At 38.1% G+C, this 16,472-nt stretch overlaps 3 protein-coding genes across 11 annotated transcripts in view; 2 read left to right on the top strand and 1 right to left on the bottom strand.

The window, feature by feature from the left end:
* The first annotated feature begins 1,884 nt into the window (after positions 1-1,884).
* On the top strand, positions 1,885-4,392 carry LOC112056747 (uncharacterized). Of its 2 annotated transcripts, none has more exons than XR_008251882.1 (2): positions 1,885-2,497; positions 2,665-3,440. XR_008251882.1 is itself a non-coding variant. In XM_024097223.2 (2 exons), the coding sequence occupies exons 1-2, from the start codon at positions 2,060-2,062 to the stop codon at positions 4,129-4,131; spliced, it is 1,248 nt and encodes a 415-aa protein (XP_023952991.2). In that variant the 5' UTR covers positions 1,895-2,059; the 3' UTR covers positions 4,132-4,392. The 2 variants fall into 2 exon arrangements, 1 of the variants encoding a protein (XP_023952991.2); XM_024097223.2 differs by having other exon boundaries at positions 1,895-2,497; positions 3,322-4,392.
* LOC128199221 (uncharacterized) lies at positions 2,950-4,908 on the bottom strand. Its single transcript, XM_052887754.1, has 3 exons — positions 4,411-4,908; positions 4,145-4,245; positions 2,950-3,238 (listed from the first exon to the last, which is right to left on the bottom strand). The coding sequence occupies exons 1-3, from the start codon at positions 4,691-4,693 to the stop codon at positions 3,035-3,037; spliced, it is 588 nt and encodes a 195-aa protein (XP_052743714.1). The 5' UTR covers positions 4,694-4,908; the 3' UTR covers positions 2,950-3,034.
* A 918-nt stretch (positions 4,909-5,826) lies between these two features.
* Positions 5,827-16,472, top strand: part of LOC112047036 (phospholipid-transporting ATPase ABCA1) — a 50,544-nt gene continuing 39,898 nt past the window's right edge. Inside the window, exons 1-7 of one of the 8 annotated variants that reach the window (XM_052887852.1) lie at positions 5,827-5,896; positions 6,075-6,437; positions 7,044-7,167; positions 7,929-8,032; positions 13,581-13,695; positions 14,545-14,630; positions 15,190-15,348. In XM_052887852.1, coding sequence (XP_052743812.1) covers positions 6,252-6,437; positions 7,044-7,167; positions 7,929-8,032; positions 13,581-13,695; positions 14,545-14,630; positions 15,190-15,348 — 774 coding nt within the window. In that variant the 5' untranslated portion in view covers positions 5,827-5,896; positions 6,075-6,251. Of the gene's footprint in view, positions 6,438-7,043; positions 7,168-7,928; positions 8,033-13,580; positions 13,696-14,544; positions 14,631-15,189; positions 15,349-16,472 lie in introns of all 8 variants that reach the window. The other 7 variants (XM_052887854.1, XM_052887855.1, XM_052887853.1 and 4 more) reach the window with 7 other exon arrangements.

The raw sequence follows: 16,472 nt of genomic DNA, 5'->3' as shown, positions 1-16,472 counted from the left end.
AATACGGTTTCAAATTGGATTTCTTCTTTTCTGTAGGTCTCGCGGCCAACATTATCTCGTGTAAAGAAATAGACAAACGTCGACCAATGCGAAAAAAGTTAAAGCAATTTTTACGCACGAGCTCTTTAAGTTTTTTTTTTACTCTTTAAAAGATAACCCTTGACTACAACCTCACCCGATGGCAAGTGATGACGCAATCCTAGATGAAAGAGGGCTAACTTGTTTAGAGTAGGATGAAAATCCACACCCCTTTGACGATTATTGGTACATATTCAATTTACTACGTCGGTATTAACAATTTTTTTTTATTCATTACAAGTTAGCCCTTGACTACAATCTCACCTGATGGTAAGTGATGATGCAATCTAAGATGGAAGCGGGCTAACTTGTTTAGAGTAGGATGAAAATCCACACCCCTTTGACGATTATTGGTACATATTCAATTTACTACGTCGGTATTAACAATTTTTTTTTATTCATTACAAGTTAGCCCTTGACTACAATCTCACCTGATGGTAAGTGATGATGCAATCTAAGATGGAAGCGGGCTAACTTGTTAAAAGGAGGATGAAAATCCACACCCCTTTCGGTTTCTACACGACATCGTTCCGGAACGCTAAATCGCTTGTCGGTACGTCTTTGTCGTTAGGGTGGTAACTAGCCACGGCCAAAACCTCCCACCAGCCAAAAATTCTCTCGCGTCCCGCGGCTAAAACCTGAACTAAAATTGACGGCGCCTTACACAAATGACAATAGGACCGCCATTAATGAGCGCCGTTAAGACATCAGCGCCGCGTTAGGGGGACTCCTGTCATGAAAAGGACGTTACAAGTAGGTTTAGGGAGAGGGTAGGGGTAGACTAGGGTAGGATAGCTTAGGGTAGGTAGGGGTAGGGTAGGGTAGGTAGGGGTACTTGAAAGTTTACATCGAGTTTCACGCGGACGAAGTCGCGGGCGTCCGCTAGTTATTTAATAAATAAACAGCGTAAGCTATTATACGATTTATCGGGAAAAACTTTCTTAGCTTGTGGATACAACTTAACAATTGTAATTAAGGTGTTAATACTAATTAATATTTTAATTACTATTACAAAGAGAAATAATAGGTTAACCTATTTTGGTTCACATCGGCTTTTATAAAGTACGTTGGTTTGCTGCGAAGACTAGAGAAGTTGATTTTATGCTATAGAAATATATCGAGTAAATAATTAAAATACATATTATCTGTATATTAATTATTTATATTATCAAAATAATAACTACACCTTGGCAAAAGGTAATTACATAATTTCTTAAATCAGTATTTATTACCTATACACAAAGATATGTATAATAAATACTGTTTATTATACAATTATCTATACTTCTAAATATATGTATAAAACTCAAAGGTGACTAACTGACTGACTGATCTATCAAAGCACAGCCCAAACCACTGGACGAATCGGGATGAAATTTGGCATACAGATAGGTGTTATGACGTAGGCATCCGCTAAGAAAGGATTTTGATCAATTCTACTCCCAAGGGGATAAAATAGAGGACGAAAGTTTATATGAAACTTTGTCATTACCGAAGCGATTTGGCTGAAATTTGGAAAGGATATAGATTTTACTCTGGTTTAACACATAGGCTTTTCATCCCGTAAAAATCCGTGGTTCCCGTGGGATTTGTAAGAAACTGAATTCCACGCGGAAGAAGTCGCGGGCTAGTAGAAAAAAGTAGTAGCCGCTAGTAAAAAGCTGAAGAGTTTGTTTGTTTGTATGAACGGGCTAATCTCAGGAACTACTGTTCCAATTTGAAAGTGTTCAAGTTCTTTCAGTGTTGACATAGCTCTCAGGGCTAGTACCTACTACCTACATTGAAGTGGCAGTAGGCTGGTCATGTCTGTCAGACAACCGATGGTCATTAGCCGGGTCCACACCGGACGATCCAGGATCGCGGAGCGTGGATCGTGGATCGTGTTAGGCCGATCCACTCTTGGAAACTTGCGATCCCAAATTATGCGCTCCAAGCGATCCTAAGGCGATCCGTGATTCAGCCAGTCTAACTCTTGTACGATATGGAGTCACACGTACAACGGCGGCGTCTTGCCGTTGCAGCAGTAACTTTTATTTTGCTTAAATGCTTGCGCAAAAAATCACAAAAAAGAAAACGACGGTTTTGGGTGAAACAAATTTACAAAAATCGCTTGGAATCTGGGACTCAGCTGTACGCAGAGTTAGTGTCAGATAAAGTTGAACACAATTTTGCAAGAATGAATGCTAATCAATTTGAGATATTGTGTTCATTATTAAATAACAAGCTAAGAAAGAATGATACAAATTATAGAGATGCCATTACTGTGAAGGAAAGATTATTACTAACATTGAGATTTTTAGCAACTGGAGATTCGTACGTCAGTTTGCAGTATCTGTTCCGCATTTCCAAACAGTCTATATCGATAATTATTCCTGAAGTTTGTGAAGCCATCATTGACCTGTTAAATGATTATGTAAAGGTAAGTAAAACCATACTTTATTACTCAATAAAAAAGTAGTGTATTACAATCATAATTTAAAGAAGTAACATGTTTACAATTATTAATTATTTTTTGAAAACATGATATAGTTAGGTACTTATTTAATTCGGTGGTGACTGTGGAAGTGAATAATCCTGAGGTTTCAGAAACTGGGACTGCGATGAATTGGAGGCTAGATGAGCAGACGGTGATGTCTGTGGAATTGGAGCTGGATAATTTTGAGGTTGTAGAGACTGGGACTGTGATGAAGTGGATGCTATTGGTGTGCCAGGATATGAATTAGTGTAATATCCATAATTGCTATCCCCATATCTTCCTGTGTCAGCTTGAAAAATAACTTGGCATATAGCATTTTTGACATTAACTAATGTTACTGCATCATATTTCCGCAATTCAGTAGATATATACTGCCCGAAAGCAATGTAAGAATCAGTTTCCGGTTGTGGTGGCTGAGCACATTGTTGCAGAAGTTGGAAAGCCTCTGAAAGAGTTTCATCTGATATGTCATCTGCATTATTAGAAGTAGTTTTCTTTCTTTTTTTTTGTTCTTTTGTTTGTTGTTTGGACACTGGATTGTGCATTCTGATCATTCTGCTCTCTACTCTGATCTGTGTGGTGGTTGGCTCTCTCCGGTTGTGTGTCACTAGTAATGTTACTGTTCTCGTTTTCGCTCACTGTAGTATTAACTTCAAGTTCCCCTTCAGTCGTATCAGATTCTACCTGTAACAACAATTATTATTACTATTTACTGCTTATTCTTATTTTCAGCTTTATATTATAATTAAGATCTCCTTTATTTTCAGGTGCCGTCAACTAAAGAAGAATGGCGTACAGTTTCTCAGCAATTCGAGAATAAGTGGAATTTCCCACACGTGATAGGAGCGATGGACGGCAAACACGTCGCTATACAATCGCCTTTTAATAGTGGCAACGACTTTGATAATTACAAATTATTTCCTAGTATTGTTCTTTTTGCATTACTAGATGCAAATTATAGGTTCCTGTATGTGAATGTTGGGACTAAAGGCAGAATATCAGATGGAGGCGTGTTCAAAAGCACAAATTTATATAAAAAACTTGAAAAAAAAGAGCTAAATATTCCTCCACCGGAGATATTGCAAGTTCCCTATAAAATTGAGGTACCCTATTATATACTAGGTGATAAAGCTTTTCAGCTTAATGATTATACTATGAAACCATACGATGGTACACGGGAAAGGGGTTCTTGTGAAAGAATTTTCAACTACCGACTGTCAAGAGCACGTAGAGTAGTTGAAAACGCGTTTGGAGTACTTAGTTCTGCCTACAGAGTCCTGCGTAAACCTATGCTTTTGGAACCAGAAACTGCGACTAAAGTCGTGCTGGCAACGGTTCATCTATATAACTACTTACGCAGTAATCCTAACTTTATATCGCCAGGAACGTTTGATACAGTACAGGAGAATGGAGATGTAATACCTGGAAGCTGGCGAAATGAACCGCCATCACAATCGCTACAACCGATGGCCGTCGTACCAAGAAGAGCAACAGAAAATGCCACTACAATACGGTCCCACTTAGCAAGACACTTTGTTACAAACCATACAATAGTTTGGCAAAATGAATATCAGTAAACTAATAGCTCACATGTTCCAATGTATCGCGTGTGGTTCCGGGTTCATTTTTATCCGCCATAAAGTCGAAGTCATCATACGCAAACCACTTTGATTTATATGTATCTTGAGCACCTGAAATAAACAAGTTACTCATTAAAATAACCACGTGTATTTCTAACAGCTTAAATGTAAAAAGCGAAATCACGTGAAATCCACAGTAAATATTATGATGTAATTACTTATAATAAAATATATAATTTTAATACCTACAGATAAAAAGTAGCTTTGTTTTCTTACCGGATCCAGTTATACGGCTTTGCTTCTCTCTGTGTTTCTCCCTTCTGTAGCCTCCCGCCAGAGATCGCATTTTTTTCTTTAGGTTCTCGATCGACTTATTCCCCATTTCACAAGAAATCTGACGCCAAGCATCATCTCTAACACCTCTATTGGTGTAATTAGAATCTTTGGGATCCCATAAACATTTAAATTCTTTATAAAGCGATATCAAACGGCGACTTTCTGAGATGTTCATGGCGAGGTGGATCGCGCGAACCAACACAACCGTCCACACCGCGCGCATCACGCAACTGAGGCACCTTTGAGGCTGGCACAAAAACCGACCGCACACGGATCGCGCGAGGTAGGGAGCGCGCGCTCCAATACGTGCGCATGGATCGCGCGCGGCACGTCCACACCGCCTGCATCTTTGGATCGCGCTGCTGCCGCGCGCGATCGGAGCGCGATGGATCGTCCGGTGTGGACCCGGCTATTGGCGTCATAAAGTCATTGAGTGGAGACCGCGTCTCGGTCAGTTCCACATAGCCATTTGGCCTAGTGGTGCATAACAAAGGTACGATCTAATAATCCTGATTTCGAGCCCGGGGTAACAATGGAAAACTTTTTGTTTTTTTTTTGTTTTTCTCAATTGGTTTGTTCAACTATTACAAAATCTTTGTCCTTTACAAAAAATATGCATTATTATTTTTATAACATAATGGATACTATACTAGAAATACCGTAGCTAGTTGCTAGATGGCGCTATCACAGGCGTTCCGAAAAAAGTTAGAGTAGCCTATCTATTTCCAATAATACACTGTAATATTTGGTGTTAGTCGTTAGCATGCCATGGGAACTTAGAAGAACGTGAAATCTTTATGAAGCAGCGCCATCTACATCCTAGATTTAAGATTCCAGGATAGTAAATTCAATTACAAATGGTGTGTATGTATTAAAATTTTTTTAGAAGTTTAAACCGTGTAAGTACGGAAAAAACACCGAAAAAAAATTATTTATCCTTTTAATTTTTACGCGTAATAGGAAGAATGTGTTTATATTTCTAAAGCAAAGGGATTATCAAAGAAAGACAGTAAGTGAACATTAATTTCAACGATGTTTCTCATAGTTATTTGGCCTAGTGGTGCATAACAAAGGTTCGATCTAATAATCCTGAGTTCGAACCCGGGGGTAACAATGGAAACCTTGTTGTATTTTTTTTTTGTTTGTCTCAATTGGTTTCTTCAACTATTACAAAATCAAAAATCTCTCTCCTTTACAAAAAATATGCATTATTATTTTTATAACAATATAATGAATACTATACTAAAAATACCGTAGCTAGTTACTAGATGGCGCTTTCACAGGCGTTCCGAAAAAAGTTAGAGTAGCCTATCTATTTCCAATAATACACTGTAATCTTTGGTCGTTAGTGTTCTGTGATGACATCTGTCAGTGCGTTGCGTTCGCGATCGCGAATTACGGAATTATAGTGATTTTATTTTTCTCTGTAAACAAATGTGAAAATAAAGAATATTTTTCCAAATTTCACTTATTTCGGCATTAATGAAGCAGATATTCAATACAACTATGAACATACCATTTGTTTTAATTTTAAAAATAATCTATTGAAATTAAAATTAATGTTATGTTTCGGTACAGCATTTAAACCTAACATTCCGCTACAGTAATACTATCTTCTACCAAACAATAAACATTGTTAATGTTATTTGCTGGCAGTTCTCGGAAGTAGAAACAGACTGCAATCTGCATTTGAGCCACACCCTTGTTGTTCAGTGTTCAGTGTTTTAACTTTTAATCAAATGTATGTAAAACAAAGTGGTTAAAAAAAATAGACTTTGAAAATGACTCTACAGATCTTAAGTGTGTTGATGTGGAAACATCTGGTGGTGCGCCTGAAGCGATTCATCCATACACCCGTTGAAATATTGTCACCAATCATTTTCTTTGTTATTCTTTTCTCATTCAAAGATTACATCTATCCTGTACCAAGATCACATCAAGTAAACAAGTACAATGAACAAAACCACGTAAGTATTTGATTGATGTTTATATTAGAATTGGTATTCAAAGGTGCTCTGATACTGATAAGGTCTTAGTTTTTCAGAGAGAACAACACAAACAGAGAAAGTTGCTAGGGTTGTTATGTAGTCCAAGGCTCTGCTTGGAGTTTTTTTCTACACACATGATAGACTCAGCACCCGCCTGGTGTTTAGATATTTCATGTCATGTACAATAACTGTTTTCACTGATTCTGTTTACTGAAGGTTTTCTTAACAAGACCACCTTTCTGGTCACTTTTTGATGGCCATGGGGTCTTGACGAGTGCAGTGGTGCAAAAGCTGGTGCTAGCTCGCACAACAATAGTCCAGAGAGCTAAGACTGAACCCAGAACCTGTGGGCCTTGAATTTTACTGCTTCGCCATGGTATTCTATCAGCGTCCTGAGTGGTCTACTAAGCTTCTCGTGCAAGCTTTGCTGGATGAAATAAATCCAGCAGAAACCCACACCGAAGGACCCACACACACAGCCAATGACACGACAAAGTGCAGAATAGGCCCAGACAGAAGAAGAAAGTATTCAATGCACTGTTCCAAAATCTCATCAAAAGTGTTCATTTATTTGTAAATTTGTAGGAACCAGTAAGTTTAGCACCTGAAAAATATCAGGCAAAATTGTTCTACACACCTGATAATGATCTTACCAATGCCCTGATGAAAGAAGTTGGTCCACTACTGAAATTGGAAAATTTCTCTGGAGGTAATTTTATTTGTATCATGCATCTACTAATCTATATACAAACACACTTGCGGTCCTGCAGTTTCTCATGTAGCTCCCATTCCTGTGGGTATTCAGGGATACATTTAAAATTGATTAAAACTCCTCTATTTACATTCAACCTGGAATCGCTGAAACTGCTAAATGTTAAATGTTGAGAAAATACAGAAATTCCAATAAATACAGCTTTTTACTTATAGACTACCCAAATTTTTTGTTGTGAAGATCACTATTGGGAAAAAGATACAAAATTTGAAAAAAGAAATTAGGTTGCAGACTGTATCAGAACCCTCTTCATGCAAGGTTAACTCAAACTTACATCAACAACGCAAGTTCAACTCAAAACATCCTCATTCAGTTTTAGCTTCTGATGGCCTTAGTCCGCCACTGCTGTTGCACCAAAAATATGCTCCAGCAGCGTGGTAAATCATAATGGTCCTAAACTTCAAAATTCAGTTTTATAGAAAAAGAATATGAAATTTATTTACATAATACATAATAGTAGAAATAAGCTGAGTGTTCCATGTTTGTGCTGGTAAGATGGGAGTTACTAAGTAAGGATTCATTAGATAAAGCATATGGGAACCTCACCATATGGGATATTGTTAGGCTTGAGGGGTATCACTGTCAAGATATGGTCTGGAATGGTCCCTAATTAAGACTGATCACCCATCTAGCCTTGTCAGTCCCCTCTAGAATTATATATACAACCTAGTAAACATAATTTTTTATACTCTTTTCAGAATCACAGATGACAAAAAGCTATTATAAAGCATTTACAAATGAATCGGATATCCCTATACTTGCGGAGACTATGAATGTGGATGATGCCATTATTATATTTCCTGTAAGTTGCATGTCTCTTGTATTTACTTCAAAACTTAAATATTTTTATTTAATGCAGACAATTAGTATGACAGATGAATTATACAACAAGTCTTTAGATAATTAAATTTTATTTTAATTAAGTATATTTCTTTTTATTATTTTTATTACATGTGTTTTTTTTTATTCCTTACAAGCTCAGACCAATTATTGTATAGGACCTGCCTCTCTAGACGTTACTTTTCTGTCAAAGTATATGATCAACGATCTAATGCGATTATAGAAACTGTCTCTATAGTATTGATGTTAAATAGTTGTAATCGTGTTCGTCGGTTAAAGAGCTCCGTAAAAATATCTTTTTGTGTAATTGAATTGTGTAAAAAACGGGCAAAAACTTCTAGTTTAGTATAAGATATATACAAAATCTAAGCTCGTTTTCTTCAGAAAATGACAGACAATCTTGTTCGTGACTATGAGTGCGATACAGGTCCTTCTATAATTGGTCTGAGCTTACAAGTTAACCCTTGACTACAATTTCACCTGAAGGTAAGTGATGATGCAATCTAAAATGGAAGTGGGCTAACTTGTTAGGGTAGCAGATAGGAGGTAGTTAGGTTTAGGTTGTCAATATAAGTAAGTAGTGTTAATATAATTTTATTATAAACTTACAAATATTATGTACACATGGGACCTTTACTTTAGATTTAGGGGGTAGAACCATCACCCCTTGGTCTTCTGTGCCTAAGCATGCATCAGTGGAGTTTCCACAGAATATTGATTTCATATCTCAATAAGGCACATCCTTGATGAGCTGTCAATGCAGCATCTTGAGATACAATGATATGTCAAATGCGACTTAATGCAAAGACATTAGTCATACATATCAAGATTAGTGATAAGTTGATAAGTGAAGCTTACAATTGAAATAGTTATCCACAGCAACATACATTGTACCTACCTACGATATAGACTCCATCAGAGTTTCTCAAACTTTCGACTCCACGAACCCCTGTTAAAATTTTCAAGTGACAGCGAACCCCTTACTAAATAACCATCCTTTCCCCCCCACCCCCTCCTCCCCCAAAGAAAAAATAAATTTGACTGTTGAAGTAAATAAGGTTGTTGTTTGAATAAAAGGTAGCATAAAGTAACAAAATAAATGTCTTTGTAATGTTAATGTGATGGGTGTGCTTGTTTCTTGTCGCGAATGGATTCAATGTTAGAAGTAATTTTGGACAATTTTGTTTTGTTTGGACTACGTAACTGATACCAAGTGTATCAGTTACGTAAATGTTGTCGCGAACCCCCTGCCGTCGAATGGCGAACCCCTAGGTGTTCGCGTACCCCACTTTGAGAAACCTTGGACTAGATGATAACTCATTCGCTCGGCTCACGTAACTGAAGATCATATAAAAACTTGTCAAATAGTTGCTCCCCGCATAGTATTGAGAACAACTTTTATGCGCCGTATTCATGAAACGTAAATGCAGTCAATATAGTATGTCATTGGTTATCCTTCATTAGCTCACGCCGCGCGGTTTCACCAGTTCCCATAAGAATACTGGGATAATATATAGCAATTAGCATTATAGACTATACCCTTCCTCGATAAATGGGCTATCTAACACAAGAATTTATTAAATCGGACCAGTAGTTCATGAGATTAGTGTGTTCAACCAAACAAACTAACTCTTCAGCTTTATAATATTAGTACAGATAATAGCTATAAATTGATTTTGTCATCCCTCATGAATGGGGATGATGACTAGGTTTGAATATATTGATTTTTATGATACATACATATGTACGGCAGTAAAGCGTTGTTACCGCTACGCTACCGAGACGGTTTTAACATACATACTATAGTTAAACACCTTGTGCACGCCACTGGTGGAAATGCCAGGTAAAGTATTACACCAAGTAACTCAAATTACGTATGATAGTTTATAAACAGCACACAACTTAATATTATGTTATCTATCTATTGTATACATTATGTGTGATAGTGATGCAAAACTGAAGGCTGTTCTGTTTTTACGGAGGTTATTGTCGCTTTGTAGTTTTAGGTCAATATCGTTTGGCAATGGACAGGCCACATATTTCAAAGAGCTGATGGACACGACGTGGAGCCATGATAGCCCAGTGGATATGACTGCCTGCCTCTGCCTCCGATTCCGGAGGGCGTGGGGTCGAATCCGGTCAGGGGCGTGCACCTCCAACTTTTCAGTTGTGTGCATTTTAAGAAATTAAATATCACGTGTCTCTAACGGTGAAGGAAAACATCGTGAGGAAACCGGCATACCAGAGAATTTTCTTAATTCTCTGCGTGTGTACAGCCTGCCAATCCGCATTGGGCCAGCCTGGTGGACTATCGGCCTAACCCCTCTCACTCTGAGAGGAGACTCGAGCTCGGCAATGAGCCGAATATGGGTTGATAACGACGATGGACGTTGTGGTCGTAAAGTGGATGCTGGCGGCTCGAGACCGTGTTGTTTAGAAGTCCATGCAAGAGGCCTATATGGACGTCCATCGGCTGTTAAGGATGATGATGATGATGAATGATCGTTTGGCCTATTTTTGACACGCATAAATTAGCTTCACTTGTAACTATGTATGTAAGAAAATCTTCAATTTTCTTTAAAGAAAATGTTAGAATCTAAATTTGACCCACTTCCCGGTCTTCGATTAAGATGAAATTTTGCACTCGCTCTGAGTTATGATGACAATACATGACTAGCTAAGAAACGTCATTACAAATCAGATATGGCGGACTGGCTGTTTGAAATCCACCCCTATGATATGGGTATAAAATGAAATGGTTTGCTGTCAGGAATACGAAAAAAATAGTCACGTGACTTAAATCTAATATGGCGGACAGACTATTTGAAATGCACCCCCCACGATATGGGTATCAAGCGTGTTTTATAGTTTTTTAAACTATTTATTTTCTCTTGTTTTTGTGGTATAGTCATGTAGTGTGTTAGGAATGAAAGTCAAGAAGAATTTTAATATTGGAAGAGGAATACAGAAGAGGAGTGGGTGGCCAAAAAAGAGATGGTTGTTGTGACGTGAAAGAAGATACTTGCGTGGAAGAAGATATTATTGAGCATCCTATTATACACTTAACGACGGCCTTATATTTCCTAAATTGGCACAGGTCTAGTCTGGCTTTTTTTTTTAATTTTTATTCTTTACAAGCTAGCCCTTAACTACAATCTCATCTGATGGTAAGCGATGATGCAATCTAAGATGAAAGCCGGCTAACTTGTTAGAAGGAGGATGAAAATCCACACCCCTTTCGGTTTCTACACTTTTTTCGGGTTTTGACGGCCTCCGTGGCGCAGTTGCATGCGCGGTGGATTTACTAGACGGGGATCCTGGGTTCGATCCCCGGCTGGGCCGATTGAGTTACCACCCTACCGGCAAAGACGTACCGCCCAGTGATTTAGCGTTCCGATACGTGGTTAGGGGCCATAGAATGAGAGGGGTCAGGCCAATCGTTACGCTGGCCCAATGCGGATTGGCAGACTATTAGACCTAGCAAGCGTTAAAGACATCGCTCTCTGTTTCGCTGAGATGAGACGAATGTTATATTCGGCAATATGTCTTCGTCTCTTCATGTCCCGTGCCGCGCATTTACGAGTAAGCCTACCTACCTGTGCAGCTATGCATGATATAAACCGACTAGCCGACGCCGCGCGGTTTTACCCGCGTGGTTCCCGTTCCCGTTGGAACACGGGGATAATATATATCCTATAGCCTCCCTCAATAAATGGCCTATCTAACACAGAAAGAATTTTTCAAATCGTACCAGTAGTTCCTGAGATTAGCGTGTTCAATCAAACAAACTATTCAGCTTTATAATATTAGTTTAGATTTTGTATTCCATGTAAATATTGATTTAATGACCCGGAAAATGGTTTTGCAAAATAACCGCAAATGCTGTAACCACAAATGTTTTTTATTATTTTTCTTTTTACGTTTGTACAATTTCCTCAAATTATCATAATTAATTTTCCGCAAGTTTTGTCGTTTGTTATTATAAATGTTATGTTTTTGGACACTGATTTGAATATTAAGGATATGCGGTATCTTAAAAGTAAAAACCCGAGGTAGATACTTAGTACAAGTACATACAGTACGATGCCAACTTTATGACGTCTCAGATATCAGGCTGATGTTTTTTTTTTATTCTCTACAAGTTAGCCCTTGACTACAATCTCACCTGATGGGAAGTGATGTTGCAATCAAAGATGGAACCGGGCTAACATGTTAGGAGTAGGATGAAATCCACACTCCTTTCGGTTTCTAAACGACATCGTACTGGAACGCTAAATCGCTTGGCGGTACGTCTTTGTCGGTAGAATGGTAACTAGCCGCGGCCGAAGCCTCCCACCAGCCAAAAAGAAAAAGACTTGATGACATTAGATAAAGTAAAGTATGAAAGTGCATTAGGTACTTGGTATCAAAACTGGTGTCTATCACAGAACTCAGTTCGTTCGTTTTACAAAACGCTCTCAAGTTTTAGTAACTCCTGTCATGCAACCGTTTCGTTTTTTTAAAGAAATTGCATACGTAGCAAATTCTTTAAAAAATCGAAATTCCGTCTAATATTATAATCGCGAAAGTTTGTATGGATGTATGTTTGTTTGGATGTTTGTATGGATGTTTGTTACTCTTTAACGTCGCTATTACTGAAGCAATTTGGCTGAAATTTATTTTACTTTGGTTTGATTAACACATAAGCTACTTTTTATCCCGAAAAATACACGGATTCCCTGTTGATTTTTATGGTATGAATGGTTACTCTTTCACGCCTCGGCTACTGAACCGAATCACCGGAAATTTGAAGTAGACATAGATTATAGTATTAACACATAGGCTATTTTTTATCGCGGAAAAATCAATGGTTCCCGAGGGCTTTGTGAAAAACTTAATTTTGCGTGGACAAATCGCAGGCGTCCGCTAGTTTTTAAATATGTCCTCCAATTAGTCGGAAAATACTGTCAGGAGCAATGGCGTGCTGTTCATAGATGCAATATTGTACTGCCTACCAGCGGCGAAGAGTTCATGCAAGCCGCACCGCCTTCAAACTGATCATCAGTTAGAACGTAATATGATACATAGAACTTAGTATGTTGTTATTTTTTCGCTTTTTAGTTTAGTCAGTATGTTTTATGTTTTTGAAATCGGTTGAATTTTTTTTATTATATTATAAGAGGTCAATGATAGAAAGTCATACAAGTGTGTCCACTGATCGGCATCGTACGGATCGCATCGAACGGATGCTTTTATATTTATCTACCGTAAAAAAAAAAAATCTTATGATACGATGCGTCCGATAAGTACGATGCCGACCAGTGGACTTCTGCCATCACTATTTTCAGTTGTGTGTTAAAAATCTCCGGCTGAGATTCCGCTGCCAACCCCGACGAGTAGACCTGGCAACGTACAATGCACGCACTTTGAGGTCCGACGAATAAGTCATCGAGCTGATAGAAGCGGTTTTCCGACATTTCGTGATTAGATTCTCTTTATTTCATAGCATTAAAAGCTTTGTTCTGTTTCAGGACATGAATACTACGTGGCCCAAAAAATTACGCTACACAATACGCATGAAATCGTATTTCTACACTGAGACATATAAGTCGGAAGAGGTTAAGTTGGAGCCGAGAGAGAACTTTGGTAAGTTAAGTACCTAAATCTGTACCTCTTACTGATATTATAAAGAGGTAAAGTTTATGTGTTGTGGGGGTAATCTCTGTATCTACTGCATCAATTTTGAAAATTCTTTTACCTCCAGATAGCCACATTATTTGTGAGTGCCATCTTAATATACAGGGTGTCCCGTAATTAATAGATAAAACGCAAATGGTAGATACACCACCTAATTATCTAAAACTAATTTGAATAGTTTCCAAAATACCCCAGGGTGATATATTTTTTTCGGATATTTCAAATGTTTCTATCTTGAATCAGTTTTTTCTATGCTTTAGCTGTTGTAATTAAGATTTTAAAGATCTAATATTTGTAGAATATTACGGATTACATTACGGGAGGCTGAATTTCCAATACAACATTCCAACGTTTTTCTTCAAACATTTCAATTAGGCCTTATTTATTTGAATTAGGCTTAGTTTACAAGCACTTCCGAAACGTCATGTACACTAATATTATAAAGCTAAAGAGTTTGTTTGTTTGTTTGATTGAACGCGCTAATCTCAGGATTACTCTAGTAGAGAGGAATATCTCTACTGGTCCGATTTGAAAAATTCTTTCAGTGTTAGATAGCCCATTTATCGAGGAAGGCTATATATTATCCCCGTATTCCAACGGAAACGGGTACCACGCGAGTGAAACCGCGTGGCGTCAGCTAGTGTTATTAGATAAAGATGAAAATAATTAATCGAAAACATAAAAATATTGAATGATTTTCCAGATATTAAAGTTTCGAGGGTTCCTAACACGCCTTGGTTCGAGAAGGTCTAGCTAAAGATAATTGAAAATATTTGTTTCATGTGTGGTTTTTCGCAGGCACCGTCTACTCTGCGTTCATGAAACTCCAGTGGGCAATCGATTCTAGCTACATTAAACTTGTGTCGGGAAAAACTGTTCCACAGGTATGTAAACTAAGTCACAGGTCATGGTACGACACCTGCAGAACCTTTGGTTGAACACGCTCGTCATGCTTTTCCAATAGGCTAGTTGACACTTTTTACCCCATGACGAAAAAAGAGGGGTGTTTATAAGTTGGACGTGTCTGTCTGTCTGTCTGTCAATTTGTCAATTAGTTATTAATTAGTTTGACGTTTATTCCTTTAGTGACATTAAGTAACATCGTGCAAGTAACATCGTGACGTCACAAAATGGATGACAGCGTTTTTGTCCTTTAGAAAATTTGTAATTTGGAAAAAAAATACATGAATTTTAAAATAAGTTTTATAAGAAATGCTTTTATTAATTAATATCGATATATTTCGAATCCTTATTAAATGTACTTATACTAAATTGATATTGTTTATATTAAATTTGATATTAGTGAACTGAACTGAATCCTATTCCGCCGCTGAAATTTCCGCGCCAAAACGTTCAGCAGGTGTGTCGCTACTGTTTGATATAAAAAATATACCAATTTACCTTTTAAGTATGAGACTTATGGCATCAGTATTTAAATCACAGGAGGTGCTGCTTCAAGAATTCCCCTTTGTGAGAACGACAGGCAACGAAATTTCTGGGATGTTCAACGTTGTGTTACCAATCCTGTGCTATTTTTCGCTATTGCTGGTGTTCGTGTTCCTAACGGTGAGGCTGCTGGAGGAGCGGATTAATGGGATACAGGTGAGTTGTATGAACGAATTAATGGGATATGCTTCATTTTGATGAGCGGATTAATGGGATACATACAGGTGAGTTGTATTAGCGAATTAATGGGATATACTTTATTTCGATGAGCGGATTAATGGGATACAGGTGAGTTGTATGAACGAATTAATGGGTTATGCTTCATTTTGATGAGCTGATTAATGGGATACATACAGGTGAGTTGTATTAGCGAATTAATGGGATATACTTCATTTAGATGAGCGGATTAATGGAATACAGGTGAGTTGTATGAACGAATTAATGGGTTATGCTTCATTTTGATGAGCTGATTAATGGGATACATACAGGTGAGTTGTATTAGCGAATTAATGGGATATACTTCATTTAGATGAGCGGATTAATGGGATACAGGTGAGTTGTATGAACGAATTAATGGGTTATGCTTCATTTTGATGAGCGGATTAATGGGGTACATATAGGTGAGCTGTATTAGCGAAATAATTGGATATGTTTTTCTTTAGTGGATTAATTGGATACAGGTGAGTTTTATGAACGAATCCAAGCGCGCTATCGCAGTTAATTATTACTGATATACTTGATTTCTGTAACGGATAAGGTATGACGTGATAACTCAAGAACGGCTGGACCTATATGGCTGAACATTGGTGGAGAGGTAGCTTAGCAGGAGACGGACATGGGATACTTAGAGTAGGGGTATGGTTTCACGCGGTCCGGGTGATAGATACGGGGATTCTGTCACCCACCGGAGATAAGTCCTCGAGTTGTTAACGCTTTCAGTGTTCCCGTAGCGATCTCAATAAAATAACAGGAGAGCTCGATTTACGAGTTACTGGCTGGGTTGCGGTAGTTTACGAAATGTTCCCGTGGCTCAGTCATCAGGCGACGAGTCGAAACACCGTGGGGTTTTATTCGGTTGAAGTCCGACATAACCTTCTTGCCTCCCCGTGGCGAGAAGGTATACATGAGGATTTCCCCACGTTGAAAAAAAAAGGGTTTCACGCAGACGACCGGCCTCCGTGGCGCAGTGGTATGCGTGGTGGATTTACAAAACGGAGGTCCTGGATCCCCGGCTGGGCAGATTGAGATTTTATTAATTGGCTTTGGCTAGTTACCACCCT

The sequence above is a fragment of the Bicyclus anynana genome, chromosome 20 (assembly GCF_947172395.1).
Source record: "Bicyclus anynana chromosome 20, ilBicAnyn1.1, whole genome shotgun sequence".
Lineage (NCBI taxonomy): Eukaryota > Metazoa > Arthropoda > Insecta > Lepidoptera > Nymphalidae > Bicyclus > Bicyclus anynana.
This window is presented reverse-complemented; position numbering and strand designations above follow the sequence as displayed.

Bases quoted from the DNA above. Each gene is read 5' to 3' on its own strand.
- LOC128199221 (XM_052887754.1), bottom strand. From the start codon at position 4,693: ATGCGCGCGGTGTGGACGGTTGTGTTGGTTCGCGCGATCCACCTCGCC. The intron at 4,246-4,410 runs GTAAGAAAACAA...TGTTTATTTCAG, and splicing joins AAGCCGTATAACTGGATCCG to GTGCTCAAGATACATATAAA. The intron at 3,239-4,144 runs GTGAGCTATTAG...TTGTTGTTACAG, and splicing joins CACGCGATACATTGGAACAT to GTAGAATCTGATACGACTGA.
- LOC112056747 (XM_024097223.2), top strand. From the start codon at position 2,060: ATGGAGTCACACGTACAACGGCGGCGTCTTGCCGTTGCAGCAGTAACT. The intron at 2,498-3,321 runs GTAAGTAAAACC...CTTTATTTTCAG, and splicing joins TGTTAAATGATTATGTAAAG to GTGCCGTCAACTAAAGAAGA.